Raw genomic sequence first — 14,227 nt, 5'->3', positions numbered from 1 at the left:
GGACACCAGTTCGTACTCCTGGCTTGTGTGACAAGTTACAACTTCGGCTCATCGGCCCCTACAAAGTCTTGGAGCAGACTCCTCCGGTTAACTATCGCGTGGTACTAGTCATTGTTCCAAATGACCGGCGCTGCCGCGCCACTCAAGTTGTCCACGTTTCCCGTATGAAGCCTTTCACGAGGCGTTCGCCGCCCCTTTGAATTGCGGCCAGGATGGCCGCTCTCGTGCGAGGGGACATTAGTGTGGCCATTTATAAGCTATTCTTTGTCATCTGTACATGATCATCATCATGTGGGGTTTATATGGGGTACTTCTTCATCATCGCTTGTGGGGCTGGCTGTGGAGTGTGATCCGTGCTGTGGACGTGATCGGTTCGCCGCATCTTCGACTGGGAATAAACGTTGTGACAACTGCTACGTCACAGTATTTGCATAAGCTCCTATCCCCGCGCTTCGAAACGAGTCGCTTCGCTGCACTTGGCCAGAAATACATGCTACGCCATAGCGGCGAACGAAAGCCGTCCGCGTCCTCAAAGTGGTACCGAAGGTCGATTAAAATGGGTCGCGAAGTTTCTGTCGAAAACGCTTCCAGAGCCCGAAATTAGTGAGGGCGGGTACGGGAGCAGCGATTGAAGCGTGACTACGTGAGGAGGAAACAAACATTGTTGGGTAATTTTTTTTATTATTAAGACCAAGACGCAACTTGTTTTCATTAAACGAAAATGTAATTCCTGATCAATTTTATATCTATGTCATGAGGAAAAAAATACAACTCCATATCACTTTATCATTACCGAAATCGGCAACTTTTTGCAGCGCCCGCTATGAAAAAGGCTTCTCGCCTTGCTATCAATCCCAATGAAACGCAGATTTTGTAGGGTGCAGAAACGCGCGCTCTTAAAGTTGAACTGCGCGAACAAAGTTACTCCCTTCGTTCTCCCAACCTGAGCCGGAAGATCGCCTTACGTACACGTCACAGTCCCCACCTTCGTTTTCTTTTGATCTCACCATCTCGCTGCGCGGCGCACTTGCGGTGACGGTCTAGCCAAGGTCGATCCAAATGGGTCACGAAGCTTCGGGCGAGAAGCGGTTCAGTACAGATTGTCACCGACATCAGCAAGGGAGGTTATGGGATCAGCGATTGAAGCGCGACTATGTTTGGAGGGAACAAACTTTGGGAAAGAAAAAGGTGCTTATTTTAATACAAGCGAGACGCAGTTACATTCATTCAACGAAAATAAAATCCCTTGTCTATGTTATATATTCGTGACGAGTTAAGACAATAGAAGTTTATTCCATTTTATTATTTTAATAAATGCATTTATTTTCAGCGCCCACTGTTAGAGGGAGCGTTGACGCCACGATCACTCGCAATGCAATGCACGTTTCGAAATGCGCAGAAAGGCGCGGTCGTAAAGTTCGCCTGTTGAAATACGCCCCCCTCAGTTTGTGCTCTCTTGTATTGTCGAAGTTTGTCTGAATTTTAGTGACGTGGGGAGCTTCATCGCTTCTTAATCTGTTCATTCAAAAGGAGCGAGTTACGACCGCCAGTGTAGTTGTTTTCGTGTGACTGCGCCGGCCGACGGGCTTGAAGTCCAACGATAGGATCAGCACTCTACACCTAAAGCTTTCGTCGACTTCCAAAGAAAGTATGTTCTGTGCAGGGGTGTCATTTCGAAAACCGTACGGCTGGCCTTTCCTGTATCGCTTTCCGCGCTTAAAGCTCCAAACGCCTATCAAGTCGAATGGCAGGGCATTTGAATATATAGCTCCAAAAGCAGGCCAACAAAACAAATTTCGCGCCTTCACAAACAAAATGACTTCACTTCTGCTTTTGACGGACGTGGCGTCACATTATTTTTTCGTCCGCCGGAAGTTTTCCCACCACATACAGATGGCGCTAAGCCCCATGAAAAGCCGATGGACACTCATGTTTTGAACGTATGGGCTCCTATGGAAGCTTCGCTGCCAGGTATATTTACCTTGGTCTAACGCGCACCCACCAGCTGTTGCGATTGTTACGTGTGACTGTGTGCACGACCGGGCGAGCTCGCCACGAAAACACCCACGCTGTTGTCTGGCTGCTTCTCCGAAATGAGTCGCTCAGTACGCGCATGCGTGCCTCTGTTATGGCCCGCACTTTGTCGCTGGTGGGGTGAATGCCTTTGGCATCGATCAGGTGAACTAAAATTCCACTTTGGGCACAACGAAGCAACACTTATTCCTGCTCAAGTGGAGATTTGCGCTACCAAGCTTTTCCAGAACCAGCCCTAGCCCAGCTGCATGTTCATCACTTGTTGTGCTACTGATGGTTGCATCGTACACACGCCAGGGATTCGTTGACGATGGGATTCCGTGTACTTTTGGAAAATTGCTCGAGCTGCCGCTACTCCGAATGGTAGTCGCTTATCCCTGTGCAGTCCTCTAGTGGTGCTAAGAGTGAGCACTTCTGAAGTTTTCTCGCTGACCTTCAGCTGCTGGTACTCTTAGGTTAGGTCCAGGGTGCTGAAAATCTTTTCTCCATGTAGTGTACTGAAGACTTCCTGCGTGGCTGACAGCGGGTGTGAAGTTGATTTTGTTGCTAAGTTTGTGGTGAACCGGTAGTCCCCACACGGACGTAGGCTTACGTTTCTCTTCCTTACTGCTACCAGTGGTATGGCCCAGTCTGAATGCTGCGTAGGCTCAACGATACCCTGCTGTTCCAGTTTGTCGAGCTGCCTCTTCTAGGCAGCTTGCAGTGCAAGCGGTATAGGTCTGGACTTGAGAAACATCGGACTGGCGCCCGGGGGAAACTCGAGGTCCAGGGGTGGCCCGTTATGTCCAGGATTTTCCCCAGGGAAGACCGCCTCGTACGTCTTTTGCAGCCGCTCGACCAGCTTTTGCCCTGCTCGATCAGACTTTCTTCACCTGCCTGGTTGATGCCGCAGATTGCGGTCTTGAGAACGTCGAACCAGTTTCTGCCCAATAGGCAGAATCCAGTGCCCTTAACAATCACGAGAGGCTGTTTTTCAATAGCGCCATTGTACGCAACTTACTTATACGTTGCCGCTACCTAGAAGTGGCAGGTCTTGTCCTGACCGTGTTCTCAGGTGTGTGTGTTCATTCAAAAGTGCTTATGCGTTAAGTGGCCATGCGTTTCGGTACATATTCTCGCTGATGAGCGTGCACGTTTCTTCCGAATCAACTTTAAATTGTGCAGGCTGGCGATGGACAGTAAGGCTGACCGTGATCTCTGGTCGCGTGCAGAGGTTGACGACGTTATATAAGTCGGACAGTGCTGTTGATCCTGGTGGACTGCATGCGTTTCAACTTGCGTTAACGTCTTTGCGGCGTTCACGTTGTTATGTCGCTGTGGTGGCCCCTTCACCTGTTTTTCCTTCGTGATGCAGGCCTTCTCAATGCGGCCGCGCTTGTGGCAGGAATTGCACGTAGCAGCTCGGCGCCTGCATAGCTAGGGGTTGTGCTTGCTCATCGCAACGCTAGCAGAGTTGCGGCTTCGAAGATCGGTCGGCACTTGCCTGATCGTGACGAACTTGGAGAGTCGCCTGGTGAACCGAGTCGATGTTTTTGCGGTTGTCTCGTTGCTGTTGGCCAGCGCTGTCAGCTCGCACAGCGATGTCGCAGGCCTTTGTGAATGTCAGATCACCCTCCGCTAACAGTCTCTTTTGCAAGATGACATCCCGTAGTCCGCATACGAATCGGTCACGGAACATGATGTCCAAGGGAAGCATTGTTGCGTTGGCAGGTGGTGCTGCTGACGCCGATTGCTCCCCGGTAGCTGCTGGTGAACTAACCGTTGTGCGTGATGTCCCGAGGTTGTAGTCGGCGGCCAGAGTCTTTAGCGCCGCGACGTAGACGCTTACCGTCTCTCCCTCCAACTGGTCACGTCGCTGGAAGTGAGCTCTGCTGAAAACTTTGGATGATCTCAGTTTGCTGTGGTTCTCAAGTGCCGCAATATTGTCGTCATAGGCCACTTCAGCTGGGATGGTTGACTGCACCAAGGAGCAAATGGTGTCGTACGTCTGCTCACCGCGCAGCATCAGCAAGTATGGCCTCTTCTTGTTGGGGACCGCGGTGTTTCTAGCCTCGAAGTGAAACTGGAGGCGTCCGAACCACGAAGTCCACGATGCGCCATTAAACTCCTGTAGTCGGCCCACTTAGTGCGTTTCCATTCCGTAGGACAGGTACAGGTCAAGGTGACCTTGAAATCCAGTGTCTCGTCGCCACTGTTATGTCCGCGGTAGCCGCAATAAAAGGCGTGCGGAACATGGAATGGAGTTTATTTCAAAATGGCTTGTTGCTCTCTGTTTGGCTCCTGCTCTGTGTGTCTCTGCGGGAGACGCCGACGAGGAGAGAGACTGGAAACGGGGTGCTGGTGCATCATTGGCGGCTGGTGCGAGCGAAAGAAGGGCATCTCCTGGACATAGCAGTTTTACTATAAAGGCTTCTACGAACCAGTGTTGGTTTCGTTTTTCCGGAGCTTTATGTGTCATCAGGTAGTAGCAGCTCACTCAGAAACAAAACGGGACCACATTCTGCCACTCAGCCCGGTATGCTCACTCATCGATTAGGAAACTTGCTGCGCCTCATCGGCCAATCGAACAGCCCTGATTGTGTACACTGCCAGATGCCCGAAACACTGCAACACGTACTGTGCGACTGCCCAGCATATATGCTGGAGCGAAGGACGTTAGACAATTTCCTAGCCAGCGTTGGCAGACAACTACTGTCGGAGGAAGCTATCCTCGGCCCATGGCCTGACACTGCAATTTCAATGCGTGCAACAAAAGTATTGTTGAAGTTGCCGCAGGACACCAAGCTCGTCGAGCGGCTCTAGTGAGGCAACTGTCTCATGTACATAAGCACTCACCAATTCTCTTATCATCATCATCCATCCCAATACTTTCACTCCCCTTCCCTCTTCCCCAGTGCAGAGTAGCAGACTAGAGCGCACTAGCTCAGGTCGACCTCTCTGTCTTTCCTATCAATAAATTCTATTCATTCATTCATTCCTGCGCCTACGTAGAAGAATAACAGAAGGCCGAGAAACTTGGTGCGAGTGCCACTTAGTTATGATGTCAAGGTCGATCTACATATCTGAAGAAGTAACTCAGCCAAATATAAAACCACACGCACAAGAAAGGTGGACAAAGACAACAGCTCCTCCCAACTGTTTAATGGAAAGAAGCAGTTGTACGTATCTGTACTCTTGTGACGCTTACGCATACCGAGGAATAAGACCGGGCACAAGGACTCCATTTGTATAAGTGCTCTGTTTGGTTCCATTAAAGATTGTGAGTGGCGATTCATTTTCACCACCTTTCTTGTGCCTGTGCTTATTGCGCTAAGTGACTTCTTCAGTTACGGAAAAACCAACTAGCCCAACAATCAACCTTTCTATATGTACATAGGTTGCAAAATTTGGTGCTAGAGGTACTCAGATCATGGCAAAACTTTAGCCGGAGACATCAGTTAGTGGACCACGACTCAAGCGCGATTATTTGAGGGGGAGTGATGTACAAACACTGAAATAAGAAAATCTGCGTGAAAAAAAAGCTGTATTCAAACATTTTAGTCAGCATACTGGCAAATAAAGAAGTAACAACTCTGGTAAAGATAAGTTTGACATACTAAAAAGAAATGTTCAATTTTTTTTTACTTTTCCAATGTATTAGCTGGTTTTTAGTGACCCCTACCGACCAGTGCTTCTGGCGCAACAGATAACTGGCCTGTGCAAGCTTCAGTACAGCTATTATGTCGTGCGGAATGACGTTGCTCACTTCAGCAAGGTGGTTTCATCTATTCTTTTTTATTTGCGTGTTTTTTCAAGCCGTGGCCCACGTGGGCTTTCCTTCAAGCTTCACCTGGGATAGGGCCGGGCGTATTCATTTGCACAAGGGGTGAGTTGTTCGTTATTGTGCATGTTCACATTGCTGCAGCCGACGCTTCGTGTACCACCATGACGATGAATGCGTAGCGCTACGCGAAGAAACGCCGAGTTAGGTTCGTTCACACTCCATAACACAGGCTGTGAATGCACTCGAAAGAGCGAAATAAAGCAGATTGAAATCCCTGATAAGTTATAATATGGCACAACGCCATTCCTGTCTGATGATTGTTGGTTACTAGAGCGTGGGGTCGCACATTATTGCGAGGGCATCAAGGATTCTTGCAGGTGCCGCATATTTTGCTACATTGGGACTGTGTGTTGGCCATCTGCTTTTCATCCATCGAAACATATATATTTTTTTATTCGTGGACACTGGGTGCACAACTGTATGCGATTAAAAGCGAAGTAGCTTTTTCAACCTTTTTGACACTGTAATTCGTACCCATCCCACTCCCTCGTGTTCTTAAGCAGAGTGTAAAAGTGCCGTCAGTAACCGTCTAATTATGTTCACCGTAATGCACAGACTACTGGCATAGTATACCATGACACGATTTCGCGCCAGCTCACAAATCGAGAAAAAGTTGCAATATTCGCGCCAAGCATCATAAGGTCTCGCCATCACTTCTACGACGGGCGTGATGTGGCGTCAAAATTTTCCTTATTTATTTTTTATTGAAGTTGTGACCACCACACACGCATTGCGACGGTTGTAACGGACCGCCACTTTCTAGACAAGTGGGCTTCCATGGAAGCTTCGGTACCAGCTCACGTATATCTTGATGTTAACCTACCACGTGACCTCTTTCTGCGTCCTCATGACACGTGCACCTTATGAGATATGAAACCGAGTCGTGTTATTAGAAATTACAATTATTTAGGACGCTCGTTGGCTCTGCGATATCTATCTTGGCTTCTGGAGGAGCAAAGCTTACATTACAGCGCATGCCAGCTAACTTTAGCCAGAGCTTAAAAATATGTGAATGCCACGTAGCTGGACAGAACCAAGGTAATTTTGTTTGCCGTCGCTAGGAGATACTGAAATTATTTTTTTTTCATTCGGCACAATTGGTTATTTAGTCTCAAATAATGCATCGACGTCTCAAATAATATAATTAGATGAAAAGTGCCAATGTAAAATTGTAGACCGACATGAAAAACTCCCGATAGAGCTTTCTGCTGCTCAATACATGTTACATAATAGTGTTTTTCTGAGAGTGGAAGAAGCCCGCGAATACACGCAAAGCGCTTCGAGCAGCCGGTCCCGCGGCAATTTTGCGTGCATTTGCTGGCTTCTTTCATGCTCGGAAAAACTCTTATGTAGCTACGTATGGAGCAACAGATAGCTGTATAGGAAGCTTTTCATGTCGCTCTACAATTTTCTTACTGACAGTGTTCACCTAATTTTATGATTTGAAATATTAATAATTCATTATGTCCATAAATCAAATTAGGCGGAAGGAAAAAATAATAATGTGTGATTTCCGAACGACGGCAAGCAAAATTACCTTGGCTCTGTCCAGTTACGTGGCATCAAGCTAACTAGCTGTCGAACTAACTCTGGCTAAAGTTAGCCGGAACACCCTGCATATGAAGTCAGTAAACGATTATGTAATCGCATTTTCTCCGAACATATATATTTTGCACAGAAGCTTGAATGTGAGCGTCTATCTAAATCACAGATAGTTTGTTGCTTGAAACGGTATAAGAACAACAGACACAGGCGTTATAGCTTGCGAGCTGGAAGAATCGATAAAGTTAGAAAAAAGCGATCCCTGAACACTGATGCACGGGAAGGCGAAGTACTGCTTCATGAAGCAGGATGTACGTTACCATAGATAACCGTATCTCAGTTGTTAAGTGTCTGACTTAGAAACAAATCAACACCATCGGAAAACACGTCTCCTGACCGCGTCGGACATAGTGAAACATTCTCGCGACGCTGTGTGCATCCTTTTTATACTGAAGTCAGTGATGCAACTTAATTATTACACCCAAAGAAGTAAACGTTGTGCCTAGACAAGTGGGACATGGGCAGCGTGGCTGATGCAGCAGTGACGTGGCCAAAAATGCCGAAAGGTCATGATGTTCTGGTACTACGTGACCAGCTTCTGTGTCGATAACACACGGAAGCACCTCAGAAACGAAACCGAATATGCTAATTTATTTATTTATTTATTAAATGTACTCTCAGGGCCCAAAGACACTACAGAAAGGAGAGGGGGTAATGGCAAGACGTGCAGCTAACAAAACAAAAAACAAATATTAAAAGGCACCTTGTAAAGCGATCTTGAACTCTTGGTCATCAGTTAAGCGAGCTATTGTGGGAAACAGGTGGTTCCATGGGACACTTGTTATAGAAATAAAAGAGTGATTACACAACATCAGGAAAGCTATGCGAGTAAGTTATTTAGGACGTGGTGGTGCTTGCCAACATTTCCTCTAGATGTTAGTCGTCCAGGGCATTTATTACACTAAAAATGCGAATATTCGAAGATGTCGTGGCAGTATTACATTGCGTAATCGCTTTATCTTTTCTTTTTGTACACATGTTTAAGCGTCAGCGGCTATCAAAATTAAGCGTGACTTGGATTTTTAAGATCAACTGACTCACGTGGTTTACCTTTCGAGCTAGATGAAAGCAACAAAATTGGGGAAAAAAGGAAAGAAGAAAAAGAAACTAAGTGCCGATGAAGGAGACGGCGACTTACGTTTTATGAAATGGTATACGTTGACATAGATAAGTTTACTTCACTTTTTGCATCTTGTAACCAGAAACAAATCAGCAAAATCAGAAAACGGTTCAGACAAATCTCGAAAGCCAGGCTCGCAACGCATGGGAGTAAACTTCGCAGTCGACGATATTTCCTCGTGTGATGAGGGTATGAGCCATTGGTCGTATTTTTTGTACAATGCGCCATTGCCGATGATATTTTTCTGTACTGAACTCGACGCCTTTTTCGGGTGTAAGCTATAGCGAGGAGCAACTTAAGGCTTTCGGCTAAAGAAGAGAATTCGCAAGTAAGCATGATTATTCGAATGAGTTCCACGCATGCCAACTTGTCCGCTTTAATCAATAGCACTTACCGTACTTACGTGTAAATAATGCACCCACGAATGTAACGCCAAGGGAGCGGGGGGGTCTTTTGGTGTCCCAGGAAAAGTATATGTTACCGTTCCAACGAGTCATGATGGCACAAGGAACCCGCGAACGACGAAGAAAGACCGGATGCCTGCAGCACGGTTTATTTATCGTCACTGTGAATCGCAAAATACAGTGAAGGGAGGAGTGCATGCGCTATTCACTCGTTGTCAGTGGCGACGCCTTTGTCACTCTCGACGAGAACGCGGTCTTCTTCCGCGTCAACGAGGTGATTGGACAGGCAGCACTACAGAGATATCCGCGGCAAAATGTAGCGTTCGACTGCGTGTGTTCGAACACTGCCTCGTGTGCGATAGCCGAGGGGTTCTATGGTGTACCTCACTGATGTTATATTTGGGCAATTTTGGCAATTGTCAAAGCAGAATAATCTATATCTTTAATCACTGAGGCTTCATACTGAACACGCTGCAGTGCGGCAGCCTTCACCACAAAGTGAAACAGATGTGGAACGCCCCTTTACAGCGTTTCTATGCAGATAAATGGACGCAATTCCAACGGCATTCCATAATGGTTGACAGAGATAATAAGCCTATTTCCAGTGTTTGGAAAGAAAACGGCATGGTTGGTGGCTTTAACGGTGAGTTGTCTTGACTATGAAAGCATTTTTCGATATAAAGGGACTGCCACAAAGTAATTTTTATTCAAGACGTGAGGCATTGAGATAAGCGTCAACATACAGCAGGTTATCAAAGGTGGTTTAGAAGCACTCATGGCAGAGCTGGACTTCGAGAAAAGCCCCGACACGTGACGGACCTTATTGGATGCCGTCACTCACAGTCGTGTATGATGATTTGAAATCGAAACATGGACATATTGTAACTTTTACTATCAAAGTCAGGAATACAGAAAACCTGCTGCCACGGGTCGTAAGTTGCACCTGATTGAAACGAACTATACCAAGTCCCCGGCGGTTCTAGAGAAACTACGTGTGGTAAACAGCTGCCAGCTCTGCACGTGTTCCAAGTTCAGCGCCCATCCATATGGATTATTAGGTGGTGTGCCAAAAGTCACACTGCACCATGCGCGTCGGTAACGAAACCGAGCAAACAAGGTAGGGTGGGCATACTCGCGCAGTCTCGACGCACCGATTATAACCGCCGCGTAAACGATTTCCTTCCCCTTTTCACAGCGAGGCGTGCACGTTCGACTATCCGAACGCGTGGGTGTCCCACTTTGCGACTCCAGCAAAATACGAAGTTCCGGTATGAACCGCCTACCATTGTGCGCTTGGAGTGAGCGTTCGTGGCACCACAGAGACTGGGCAGCGAGAACTTCCAAACTTCGAAGGATATCCGTCGCCTCGCCTTGCAGTGACAGCCGCACGTCTGATTCGCTTGCACTCGCCTCAGCCTCATTAACCCGAGAGCTTTCCTCCTCTCTCGAAGCGCGCACGCGTTCGTGTAGCTGCGAAGCTTCGCCGCCGATAGCGTCTGATAATTTCTCGGCGGCTGCGGACACGGCTGCGTTCAGAGCCTCGAGGATAACCGCTAGTGTGGCGTTTAAGTCTTGAAGCTGAGCGCCCTGGGCTCTTGCAGTCTCAGTGAGTTCGTTCACTTGGCTCTGGAGCACCGGGATTTCGTCTTCGTAGCGGTTCCCTGTTTCGCCCTCGATCTCCTGCGCTGTTGCAGTGACGTCACCGGCAGTGCGTTGACCTTGATGCGAGGACTCGGCAAGCGTCGCAGATGAGAAGTTGCTAGCACCGCACCCGCCGATGTAGTGCGCTGCTAGCCTGGCGTTCGGAATATTCTCGCCGCAACGTTGACACTGAGAAGTGTGGAAGGCGCACTCTGCCTCGAAGTGTTGCAAGAGCACCGCCAGGGGGCCGACGAAGTCGCAGCCGTGGTCTTCGTTCCAGCAGTGAGCCTAGAATCGAAAAGCAAAGGAAGCAGGGTATTCTGTTAACAATATATTTATATCTTGTTACTGACAATGATATATCTTTGTCGGTAATTCGCGGAAGCTCCGCCTGCATTGCCCTCAGTATTAATAACCTCTTCCATATCATAGTAAAAGCCAGGTCATGGTAAATCCAGCAAGGAGAGAAGTGCTCATGTTTAATTGTAGGTGCCCGGATCTTGGCTTATCACTGCGTTTTATTATTTGAGTCATTGTCACTTTGAAAACATCTCGCTCCAAACAAAATTTTCGCTTCTTTCTTCGTCTGATCCATTAGAAGTTTAGAGCATCGTAACAGATTACAACGTTTGTTTTGTTTCCATTCCTTGCTTCCAATTCGCTATCTGTTTCTCTTTCTCACGACTACTGGTTACTCTCTACTTGGTTGCCAACTTTCTTGACGTCTTCGATGGCGTCTACATGCTTTTCATGTAGAGATACCTGCTCACTTTAGCTACGCATTTATTTCGATCCATGTTCCTCAGTATTTCTACAAAACTAATTTTGCTCTGCGCTTCTCTGACTTCAAAAGAGGACGCACCCATGTCACGCTGCACTGCTTCATTGGTGCTTCTACTGAGGGCTCCGAAAGCCAATCGGCCAGCCGATCTTTGTTTCACTTTCAACCCCGACAATATACCCGATTTAAAGCACAAACGGGCATATGCGAATGTTAGCCGTAGCGCTAATGCTCCTTTCCAGATTCCACGCACCACCTCATTTATTTTGGACCCAAAATGCCTTACGTTTCATCATTAATGCATTCCGCTTCGCGTTTGTTTTCAGATTATCTAGTTGGGTCCTTGAGTAGGTGACACCGAGGTATGGATATTGCTTGACTATAAGTACGACAGGCGTTTGAATTGACACTACGTAAGTACTCGTCTCTTCACTGAAGATCAGAATTGCCGATTTCCCTGAACTATGCTTCAGTCCTGCGTTTGTCGCCGTTTTACCACATATATTTGCAAGTGTCTGCAAATCTCTTGCATTGTACCGTAGTGGCATTGTGTCGTCCGCTTACATCAGTCCTGGGCTTTGTTTCACAATTTGTCCATTACGCATGTCGGATAAATCAAACCCTAATTCATTATTTCCCTGTCTTCTTTCGATGCCCTTAACAGAAAGCGTGAACAACGATGGAGACAGAGGACGTCCTTGCTTCAATACTTCGTGAATTTCCACCACTTCGTTACACTTTCGACCTCAGCATACAACTCGCGCTCGGTTGTCTCAATCTCCTTCAGCTGCTCGTGTGCATTCATGTACACTGTACACTGATGTGGCGCGACCTGATAGCCCAAAATGAACACATTTTTTCGCCCCTATACATTCTCAAGCCCTAGCAGCGCGAAAATGAATAACCGATCTTAATAATAATTACAAAAGCATGCTTATAATCTCATGACACTAAGCCATGTGTGATTTGTTCATTTTACTTTATGCTGGCACGACGGAGAGCAAGTAACACGGGTGAATTAGCATCGAAGCAGGCATCGTGATCACTGCCAAGTTGTTCAATCATGGTAACTGACGTTATAGCCTACCTAATGAACTTGCCGGAGTGTAGTGAACTACGCGCATGCGCTGTTGTAGCCACAAGGCTCTGTAATCGTAACAGGTTAACGCTTTGTCATGAAACCATTGTACGCTGTCGAGCGGAAACTTCGAAGACGACCGCCAACGTCTGCTTTTGCGGTAATTCTCGGCGCGAGCCGCCGCAGGGGAAGCGGCTGGCGAGAGAAGAGGAAGGCTACGGAATGCCCTCTTCCTGCCCGATGTCTCCACCACAGTACCCTTCACAGGCCACAAAACTCGTACGCGAGTATGAAAGAGCCATGAGACATTCGGTCTAGAAAGCACCCCGAACTCGTTTGTCCAAGAGCAAGCGCTTTTTGCACCGGTACGTTTGTGTGGGCAGCGAAATTTTTGCCACTGACCGCCACGCCCGAAAAGAGACGAAGAGTGCTAAAAAAGCTATTCGCTTGAAAAAGAAAATTGCGCAGACAGTTTCGAGAATGATTGTCAGCGTAAGCGAACAGACCTTGCGAACAAAGAATCGTGGACGCAGTAGCCGAGAAACTGGGGAACCAATACAGGGTAACTAAGTGCAAATAGACAACCTGAAGTCATCAAAATGGAAGTGAGATAAACAGACGACGGACTGGCTGCAAATATCAGAGTGTCCACTTCACTTTGACATTTTTGGACCCAAACGCACTACACTGGAAACCTTTTTGGAAACCTTTGAATCTGGAAACCTGAGTCTGGAAACCTTTGAATCGTCCGTTCCCAGACTGAGCATGCGCCGTCCATACCGTGATGGCATATCGGTGACAGCGACAATGCTAGCGCCGACGGCCGTTACAGCGATAGCGAACTTTAGAAAGTAAGGATGGCTGGTTTAATGAAGCAAAGGTAAGCAAAATGCCAGTCTGCAAGTTGATGTAAACTATGATTAGCTCAAGCAGGCTATGGGTTCCTATTATTTTGAAGGTGTTGTGTCGCGCTGCAAAGTAGCTATATAAGGCCATAGGGACAGATTCTCAGTTCCGGCCGACAGGCGAAGCACTAATTGCGATAGCAAGTTAAAAGATAGCTTTACTAATTAAGGATAGTAGTTTTACAGGCGGTATAAACTGTAAACATTCGCTTACTAACGACATTAGCAATGATAGGATTTGTGAGCGTCACTCAACGAGGACATAGAAAAGACACAGACAAACAGAGGCAGCGTTGCCTTTGCGGTTCTGCTTCTTTCTACGTCATTGTTCAGTCGCGCTTACGCATTCTATCACGGATTTAAGCCAACTAGCCCGTCAACGTGTTTTGTCTAAATTAACCAGCACGGTGCCACACGCACTCAGGTAGACATGAAAAAAGCTCCCTCGATGACAGCGGAAACTCTTGGTGAAAACGCTGCAGTTAGGAATCGCGGAAGCAGCCGCGAGCCAGTTGACCTCCATGCACCTCAATCTTCATAGCGAACGAAACGTCGCAAGCACAGCGCATGCGAAGCTACCCGCACTACGCGTGCTCTGCAAACGTCGCAGATAGCTTTGAAGATGAAGTCAGCGCGGGCGCGCTTTGGCCACGTCGCAGATTGCTTTGAAGACGCACGAACGCCGGCAACGCGTTCCTACGGCGTTTACTTCGGCGTCCGCGGTTCGCGTGGCCAACGCCGTAGTGGACGCCGCAGTGTCTTCGCTTTGTATAGAGTGGCAGGCGAGGAGGACACGGAGACACCCTGGCAGCCGCTGGAGAAGATCGCCCCACCTCTTT

The 14,227-nt window shown here is 47.6% G+C and overlaps 1 protein-coding gene across 2 annotated transcripts in view; it reads right to left on the bottom strand.

Moving 5' to 3' along the window:
- Window positions 1–9,095: 9,095 nt before the first annotated feature.
- Window positions 9,096–14,227, bottom strand: part of LOC135916324 (uncharacterized) — a 45,681-nt gene continuing 40,549 nt past the window's right edge. For both annotated transcript variants that reach the window (XM_065449658.2, XM_065449657.2), the window contains one exon: window positions 9,096–10,912. In XM_065449658.2, coding sequence (XP_065305730.2) covers window positions 9,941–10,912 — 972 coding nt within the window. In that variant the 3' untranslated portion in view covers window positions 9,096–9,940. The remainder of the gene's footprint in view (window positions 10,913–14,227) is intronic.

Source organism: Dermacentor albipictus, unplaced genomic scaffold (genome assembly GCF_038994185.2).
Source record: "Dermacentor albipictus isolate Rhodes 1998 colony unplaced genomic scaffold, USDA_Dalb.pri_finalv2 scaffold_66, whole genome shotgun sequence".
In the NCBI taxonomy this organism is placed as follows: domain Eukaryota; kingdom Metazoa; phylum Arthropoda; class Arachnida; order Ixodida; family Ixodidae; genus Dermacentor; species Dermacentor albipictus.
The sequence above is the reverse complement of the archived record's forward strand: the minus strand, read 5'-3'. Positions and strand labels throughout refer to the sequence as shown.